Source organism: Doryrhamphus excisus, linkage group LG10 (assembly GCF_037039965.1).
Source record: "Doryrhamphus excisus strain RoL-2023G ecotype Guam linkage group LG10, RoL_Dexc_Guam_v1.1, whole genome shotgun sequence".
Classification (NCBI taxonomy): domain Eukaryota; kingdom Metazoa; phylum Chordata; class Actinopteri; order Syngnathiformes; family Syngnathidae; genus Doryrhamphus; species Doryrhamphus excisus.
This window is the reverse complement of record NC_136366.1, coordinates 2,296,619-2,306,116: the sequence shown is the minus strand read 5'-3', so window position 1 is coordinate 2,306,116 and position 9,498 is coordinate 2,296,619. Positions and strand designations below refer to the sequence as shown.

Sequence of the window (9,498 nt, the reverse complement as noted above, 5' to 3'; positions counted from 1 at the left end):
TTATTTGTCAGTAGTAGCATTACTTGTATTTGTAGTATGTGCTGCATACATGTAATACTACAGTTGTTTATATTTTATGAATGTATTCTATTGCATAATATGTCCAATGTTGAGTCGACAAAGCCGATCTCCAGAAAGAAGACACCTTCTGTGTCTGGGCCTCCCTTTCCTGACTGTCTTCTGTGTTGTCCTTGCTGACCTTAGCGGGGAGTGTTGCTAAGTTGAGCTAAACCATCCCTCCCTCTGCCAATAGAAACGGACTGTCCCCCTTCCCCTCACAGCTGTGTGGCCTAAATGCTGGAAATAACCACCAGCCTGCGGTTCACAAGTCACGGATGTTTAACAAGTGGCAAATTTTGGTGCCGTGCCACGCTCAAGCAGGAGAACAAGCAAACATCGAGGAAGACTTGCAGCTGAGCTTCTGAACGGACACCAACTGTTGGCTTAAATGAAACATTTTCAATTATAAAAAATATTCTCACTCAGGGGTCACTATCAGTCCTATTTATGTTTTAAATGGCTTATTCTCTGATAATATTTACTATATTGGGCAATATGAGTGTACATATGTGACTATAGGGGTGTTATTTCATGTTTAGAGAGCTCCAATCATGTTAAAGATTGTGATAAACAATGAGTGTATTGCCATTTTCACCTTGTATTCTTTTACCGACACACTTACAGTGCACTTTAAGAAGTCAGGGTGCCAAGCAGAAATGTAGAAATATAACTTATATATAATATTTATTTAAATATTCATCAGAAATTGTTGATGTGGAAATGCCATTATTGGAGAAAATTGTTTTGGAGACAGGTAACAGATAATAATCAGTGTGACTGTAACGTGTGGAACACACACTGTTAGGTGCCATAATCCAATTAGTGTACTCACTGAGTGCACTCAGGCTTGCACACTAAGAGATTCTGCCTTATATTTGACCAGAAATGTGCAAGTTCAGCCATGTTTACTCATTCTTTCATTTTCTACCGCTTATCCTCACAAGGGTGGCGGGTATGCTGGAGCCTATCCCAGCTGTCTTCGCGCCGGCGAGAGGCGGGGTACACCCATCACCAGCCAATCACAAGGCACATACAGACAAACAACCATTCACACTCATATTTATACCTATGAATGACCACAATGTTTATGAAGAAAATAAAAAAAAGATTGGAATCAAAGTCCTAGTATTGGTGTCATTGTCTATTTCAATACCCGCATAGTCCACGTGGTGTGGTTCCATTGTGTGTTTCCACTTGTGCTATTTTTAGTTGCACCATGAGTGAAGTTGCCATTTGGCTAGCGTCATGTGAGTTAGGGTATTGGCTTTTTCCTGACATCTGATCTCACGAACAACATCATTACCCTCAAAGTAATGTCAGGTGACAACTGGTGTCATAAATTAACACATGGTGCTTCTTTTACTGTGAGCCTTTATTTTGTTAGATGCAGTCTTCCTTAATGATTTTATTGTGAAGGCCGGAAATGCGCTGTTTTGTCTTGTGTGGTGCCAGACGATGCTCGTAGTATGCTACTTCCGTGATGATAAAAAAGTGTCTTCATAGCTTCATGGCTGCCGTAAATTGGTCGTGTTGAGTTTTCACAGCGTCGACGGACATTTAATAAACACTCGGTTACACTTATTTACATGTCTAAGGCGGACCTTGGACATAATTCCACACGGCGGACATGCTAACTCAGCTAGCTAGCTTGTTACTGTGTGTAGCACGGCAACATTAGGCTAATATCGGTAGATCCCGAATTAGAATACAGTACTACAATATAGCAAATAAGAAAGAGTCTATGTAAAATATAAATACCATAAAAGAACAAGTCATTTTATTTTTAACCATTTATTGTGTATATATAATTCGTTGATATATATTTATATATATATGTATATATATAAAACTACAAAAGTAAGACTTTCAAATTCATAGTCAGCAGTCAGTTTATCTCATTATATATATATTGTCTCCCTTACAGAGGGCGAGAGAGAGAGAGGGAGAGAAAGAGACTTTGCGTTCTGTTGCATAGAACAAGGCACAACTCTAAGGTCTGTGAAAAATCCAGCCTTTGGAGGAACCCGGCCTTGACTGCGGTCAGTCTATCCCAAGGAGTAGAACCCTGCCACATGCTCGGACAGCGCTAAAACAGATCCGGTACGAAAAACCGATCCTCGTTTGTCATTCATACTATGTACACAAGTTTTGGCATTGAGGCATCAATGACAGGCTTTGGAATATCGATATAGCTGACGGTTGCTTTTTGCGTATTGCTGCATGAAGAGTTGGAAAGTGATGAACAAAAAGACGTACAAAAGGTCGCGAATAAAAAAAGGAACCAATCAGGACCCCTTGTATGTCAAAACGACTCCACACGAATCCCACACTCGGATACATTCCCATCTGGAGCAGAGTACATTCCGGCTACACATTCTGTACACATATTTACAATCCAAATGTTCACATCAAAAATAAATATATTTACACAGAGCGGGAAAAAAAAGCCATATGAATAAATAACTTCATTGACAGAAGAAAAAACATTTCAAAGGTAGTGAAAGCAGTGGTGCTTACATACTGACAGACTGGGAGAGTCACTGGAACCGGTTTTTCTTTTGGCTAGCGTTCCCCCGGCAGCCACTTCAACCCAATAGCAGGACGTCTTTTCATACTGTATGTCGCCTGATTTAAATAAACATTGGTTAAAAAGTCATCCGCCACAATCCGCAATCATAATAACCAGAATAAAAGTGTTTTTATAACAATACTCAAAGCAAACGATTACTATGTCTTATGTATACGTCATCGCTTGTAACCATCGGAACTGAAACCAAAAGAACACAAAGCACAGCAGCGAGTTGGCAACAAGCGAGGCATGGAGAGTCGGATACTTCCTTCACAACCAGAACCACAAACGGATGCTGGGATTGATCCATTCCCAGTATAAACGGATGATCCTGAACACAACACCTTGTGACTACCGTATTTCCATACTGTGTGGCGGCAGGGATATTTCCGGTACAAAGACGTGAACAGTCCACAATAAAGTTTTTTAGGTTGACATATTCATATTTTGTCCTTCTCCATTAAAATAAGCCTACATTGGGTCAGAAAAGTTAAGTTAAGTAAATGAAGTGTTTGATTGTTTACCCACTAATGGGTAGGTTAGTTGGTGGAAGTAGTAGTAGTACAAAAAAATATTTAAGCAATTTTTACCTAGATTTGGCCTAAATTAAGCATAAAAACAGCTAAACAAACTAATTAAATGGACTAAAGTATAAATACAAGGCAGGAGAACCATTCTAATTGTGAGTGTAGTACTGTATTACTGAGACAGGAGTTTTATTTACGTCTTGAATTGCTCATTTTGTCTACCATATTGGGTAATACCAATGTAAAGCTGCCATTACATGACATTAAAATACATTAAATGTATTGTAATGCCGGAAGTACTAGTACTCGTACTAGTACTAGTTTAATTAGCGACTCCAAATTCTGAGTGTGAATGGTTGTTTGTCTATATGTGCCCTGTGATTGGCTGGCCACCAGTCCAGGGTGTGTACCCCGCCTCTGACCCAAAAGAATACAGCTGGGATAGGCTCCAGCATGCCCCCGACCCTAGTGAGGATAAGCGGTATAGAAAACAAATGGATGGATGTTTACTACATTAGGTAATATAAACATAAAGTTGACTATAGGGGTGTTATTTCATGTCGTCCGGGCTCTAATAATGTTAAAAACTGTATTTAGAAGATTGTAAACCAGTTATGAAAATAGTCAAATTATTAATATTGAATGAACTTATGGGTCTGGAACCAATGGATTGAAATAAGCAAAGGACGACCGTGCCAAGAAATGGTTCATCAACTGGCCTCTGTAGGTGCTGCTGTTTGGGTCAGCAATGGTGTTCTTGAGGCCACTTTTTAAGGAAATACGGTACCAGGATCAAATCCGTGCTAATGATGGCTTAATCTGTGACACTATAGATTACATCTGAGTAAAGTAGAGGCAAACTGTTTCCGTCAGGGTTATCAGTTTTGGGTTTGCAACCTCAAATGGATCACTTCCAGAGTTCCAGTAATCATGTGTACTTGTATTCAACATCCAAGGAATTTGGGTTGAAACTCAAACCTGTGCTGCACCATGTAGCGGAGGGAGCAAAACCCTGAGTTTGAGTGAATATGAGCTTCGGTTTGTGCAAATTGAGTTGATAATACTAAATGCTGTGCTGTCACTCAAGTTGCTAAACACACATTTGTTAGACTTCACACCATTTTCGGGATATCGCCGAGTAAGCCGCAATTAGACCCGCACCGACACAATGCCTGCAGTCTGCGATGGCTGATTTGTTTACAGTCTGTGTCAAGTGGACTTTTCAGCTCTTTTCCACCTGACTGGGACACCAAATGCTGCAATCATTTCCAATGTAAACACAACAATGTAGCCGGTCTGCCCAAAAGCCGGGCATGATATCTGAGCCCGTAAAAAAAATGGCATCCACTTGCAAGTCGGTAAAGCCAAAGCCCGGACCGGAACTGAGATCGTCAGTACAGTAGATCCCCGCTATTTGACAAGTTCATCAAAATTTCACTTGGACACAAACCCACAGGAGTTCATCAAACCAATCACCTCCCTCAAGGCATGCTGGGTTGGCCTCCCGGCATGCCTTGCAGGTTATAAACCAGTCATATAGTTTTGCATGTGTATTAGTGTGTAGGCGTCTGTCTCAATACCCGCATAGTCCGTGTGGCACATTTACAGTACGTTAGTGTGTTCCGCGTACTGTTAGTTTTGGTTGCACCGTGAGTGAGGTAGGTATTTGGGGTTGACAAGCTCCCGTTGGTTTGTGATGTATAAATACGGGTATAAATTTGAGTCCCGACATATAAAATAAAAAAAAATATTTTTCTACCAATAAATGATGCGGGGGTCCACTGTACATTCTTTTTTTTTTTTTACAAGGTAAGACGTAGCGAGCGCACTGGCAGAAAGACCCTTGTAGAAATCCTTAGACCCATTCAGAAAACATAAAACAGCATGTGTAATAAAAGACAATTAAATTATCATTTGATCAGATCATGAGGAATTTCCCCGCATAAAACATAAAATACAAATGAATAAATTAAAACGACATTAGGAAGAGAAAAATACAAGACAAGCAGGAATCGAATAAGTGGTCATTTTTTCTTATGAAAGGCACTGAAATCTGCTGAAAGACACGTTTAGTGTGTGTTTGTATCAATCCAAAGTATTTCTATACTTTGGAGGACCCGCCATGGACTGAATGATAAAAAAAGCCCCCAGTCCCACACTGAGGGTTATGGCTTAAGTCGCTGTTAAACCTTAAAAGTGGATAAGGTTCATATTAGGGAATGAATTGGGCGCAGGTCCTCACAAGTATAGAAATGTAAACTCCTCTATTTTTCTATCTAGATATCTTTGTTTCCCACTCATTTCATTTCTGTGTTTGGAAAAGTGAGTGAGTCCATGCACAGTGTCGTGTTGTAGTAGTATTACCAGTTGTCATAATTAACATGACAACTAACATTTACAATAGCAACCTTTAAAAAAAGAAAAACAACAACAACAAAGATCCCAGATCCATCTAAATGATTCACTTCAGTCTCTTTTCAGGAACAGTTTTTGCTTGTCATGAACCCACCAGCACCTCCATGATGTGATCCAGCTCCGTCAGATCGATTTTGAAAGGCTGATTGGCTGAAACCTGGGGGGCGGGGCCGCTGCACGGGGACGCCAGCGATTTGAGGAGGTCATCCGTCATCACCACCGGTGAGAGTTTGGTTAAGCCGCTGCCGGACGTGACGCCGACCGCCCCCGCTGTGACGCAGGGATCAAAATCGTACATGGACGTGTCAATGTCGGCGAACAGGACGTCATCCAGCGCCAAGTCTGAGAGGAACCCGGATGGCGTGGAAGGGGAGGAATGAAAGGGGGAAATGTCGACCGGGCCGGCAGGGGGCGCCGTGGGCAGCGTGTCCATGGGTCGAAGCGCGGCACTGCGGCCTTCCGCTAGCAAGACACAAGCTGTTTCGGTTCTGCAGTCTTTAGCGGCGGGCGTGGGGGACGAGGCTGCTTCGTGGGAGGGATGTGTGAGCGTTGTGGGAGCGAGGGAGGTAGTTCCTGTCATGGAATCGGCTGCCGCTCTTTTAGTTATGGCTGTCGGGGGACGTAAGTCCACGTCGCTGACTATGGCGGACAAAGACTCATTGGACGAGGCGGGCAAAGAGACGGCGGTGGACGCCTGACTTTGTGCAGGGGGAGGCGACAGAGGAGGAGTGGGCGGAGACGAAGAGCAAAAGGATGAATCCGGACCATCCTCCTCCAGTAGCGAAGCCGGAGTGAGGCAGGCGTCCAAGGGGGCCGGGCAGGCCTGGGAGGCCTCGCAAGTGGGAGGCACCAACGGGTGAGGTGAAGGCGGAGGAAGGATCACTGGCATCAACAGAGCAGAAGGCGGGGACACCTGCGCCGTCGCTGCGGCTGATAAAACTCCAAATGAGGGCGGGGCGTCACGGAAGCCCTCGTCCATCGCGTCGTCGGGCGGCGGCGACGGCGGCAGCAGCAACGGCCGCAGGGAGCCTTCCTGTTTCAGTTCATCCTGGATGCGTCGCAGCATGTTGTTGATGAGGACACGGCGCTCCAGGCTCGGCTCGCTCAATGGCCGCTGGCTGTACAGCTTCATTAAGGAGATGTTGAAGATGGTCTGCCTCTGGAGCGTGTACGACACCTTGGACAAGCCCTCGTGACCGAGGCCTAGTCCTCCTCCCGCCACCGATGCCTCCAGCTTTTTGCCTTCCAGCACCTCTTCATCCTCGTCCAGTTTTCGCTTGGCACCTTTACTGAACATAAATCTGGAAAGCAGAGAAGAAAGACTTTCTTTCATTATGTGAAATCCAGAAATAAGAAAGAGCAGAATAACTATTTCCATCATGAATGCATATGGCGACTAGTTAGTGTTCCGACAAGCAGAAAAATACCAATACCAAGTTTGTTGTTGTTTTTTTAGTTGGCACAATTCCCGCCTACACGACAGACAAAAAACTTGTCTCCTTCCTACCTTACGTTCCATTGCATCATCCTGTGAGAACAAACAAGTATAATGTAACTTGTTAAACTTGTCCAAAACAAAAACACATCACAACCACTGAATAACGCCGAGGCTTATTGATCGTTACCACTCTTAGATGGAGTCGTGCCTCACAATATCAACATTCGATTATCGCTCACTTGCTCTATCGCCGGTTTTCAAAAATGAATAAAACAACAACATTGAAATACAAAAATATATTTAAGTGTTCTGGCCACTAGGTGTCAGCAATGTTCCATTATTGAGACATGACATGTCCAACGATAGCTTGAAAAGAAATTCTCCTCCCTTTCCATGTGGAAGTGGTACATTTTTGACTTCTTTGTTCTTTGTCTTTCTGCCCCATTCTGGGGAGTTAAAAAGGCAGTACATAATGTGGAGCCTAATTAGTTAGGTCGCTAGTTTGCTAAATGGAATTAAATGGCCTTTATTGTCATTATACAAGATGTACAACGAGATTGGAGAGCTTCTCCTTTCAGTGCAATTCATTCATTCATTTTCTACCGCTTTTCCTCACAAGGGTCGCGGGGGTGCTGGAGCCTATCCCAGCTGTCTTTGGGCGAGAGGCGGGGTACAATTAACCTAGCATGTTTTTGGAATGTGGGAGGAAACTGCAGTACCCGGAGAAAACCAATACATGCACGGGGAGAACATGTAAACTCTACACAGAGATGGCCGAGGGTGGAATCAAACCCTTGTCCTCTTAGCTGCGAGGTCTGCGCGCTAACCACTAGACCACCGTGCCGCCCACCTTTCAGTGCAATAGTTACATTTTAAAAAGTATACAAAAAGTAAAAAAAACGCAGTTTAACAAGATATCCAAGATATACACATAATATTGCACAGGAGCAGATGTGTATTGCCGACACCGGAATATATGTTCATTTTATTGCAAATTTTAGTGCAAATGTAACAGTGTAAATGTTAAAGGCATGGTGTGTCTCTTGTGTCCCTGCAGTGACGCTGTAGACTGCGTAACCTACGCTTCAGCAATGTGGTGCAAACAATGAATAATAGGAGTGTTAATAATAATAATAGTGAATAATAATAGGAGAATATTAATATTGGAGAGATTCACTAATCGTGGTCAGGTCCGGAGCCAATTAACCGAAATAAATGAGGGATGCCTCTACAACGTTGGACTTAAAGAATCGGTGTCGCCCACAGGACTGCGGGACATTGGGTTTGCAACATCCGCAGATCCAATGCTGAGCAATTCAAATGAGTGACGCTCCTCCATGTTACATTGAACCATGGGTTGGGTGTAACGCCTGTAAATGTAGAATACTTTACCAGGAGGTTTGTTGTCATTTAAGATTTAATAAAGTGTTTAGTGTAAAGTGAAACCGAATAGAAAATGTAAAAGAAGCGTGTGTGTTACAGAGCGGGCCCAACACACACACACACACACACACACACACATTATGTAACGGCAGTGTTCCCCGCTGTAGCACAAGATCATAGGCCACATTTAACGTCAAACCCCCTTCCAGCCTCCTGCTTTGCCAAACAGCAGCCCGGTCTGCGAGACATACCAACGCACAACGCCGGAGCCACGGCATATTCACGAGCGTAAATAACTCGTCTGTTTCAAAGAATCAAAAATATGCCCGCTTGCATCGCAAAGAAGAGCGAAAGACTAAAACCAGGCATCGCTGCGGTACGTTTGAGTCAAATCCAGGCTGACAGGCTCATAGAGCCAGCCGCTATACACACACAGGAAGTGTGAGCTGCAGGCCCAGTCACCATGACTGGTTGGTTGCCATGACAAACAGAGTCAGCTGGGAATTCACCCAAAGAGATGACAAAGAACAAGATGGTGGATGGGTTGGAGGAAGGGAGGAGGAGGAGGAGGTGGTGGTTGCTGAGGGGTACGAAGGAAGAGAGAGGGCGGTGCAGGAGGAGGAGGAGAAGGAGGAGTACAAATGTGGGAGAATAATGAGCAACATTTCACCCGGCAACTCTCCTACAAACCAGGTGAGCGGTAAAATGCTAAAATCTTCATTTAACTGTGCAGGCAGTTGCTACAGTCAAACAAACTGGTTGACTACAAACATGCAGTACTTGGTTTGGTGTAAATTATGCATTCAAAGGAGCCCAGTAGTAGTTAGGTAGCTGGCTAACACCAGAGAGCACAGATTAGATTAGATTAGATTAGATTAAATTAAATTAAATTAAATTAAATTAAATTAAATTATTACTTTATATTTAATTAAATTAAATTGTATTATTATTATTTTATATTTAATTTAATTATTCTTTATATTAAATTAAATTATTAATTATTATTTTATATTTAATTTAATTAAGTTATTAATTTTTATTTTATATTAAATTAAATCATTGTTTTATATTTAATTTAATTTAATAATATAACAATAATTAATTCC

The 9,498-nt window shown here is 42.6% G+C and overlaps 1 protein-coding gene across 3 annotated transcripts in view; it reads right to left on the bottom strand.

Moving 5' to 3' along the window:
- Positions 1-2,292: 2,292 nt before the first annotated feature.
- Positions 2,293-9,498, bottom strand: part of sertad2b (SERTA domain containing 2b) — a 71,753-nt gene continuing 64,547 nt past the window's right edge. For all 3 annotated transcript variants that reach the window (XM_078793835.1, XM_058055903.2, XM_058055913.2), the window contains one exon: positions 2,293-6,872. In XM_078793835.1, the coding sequence (XP_078649961.1) occupies positions 5,654-6,868 (1,215 nt within the window). In that variant the 5' untranslated portion in view covers positions 6,869-6,872 and the 3' untranslated portion in view covers positions 2,293-5,653. The remainder of the gene's footprint in view (positions 6,873-9,498) is intronic.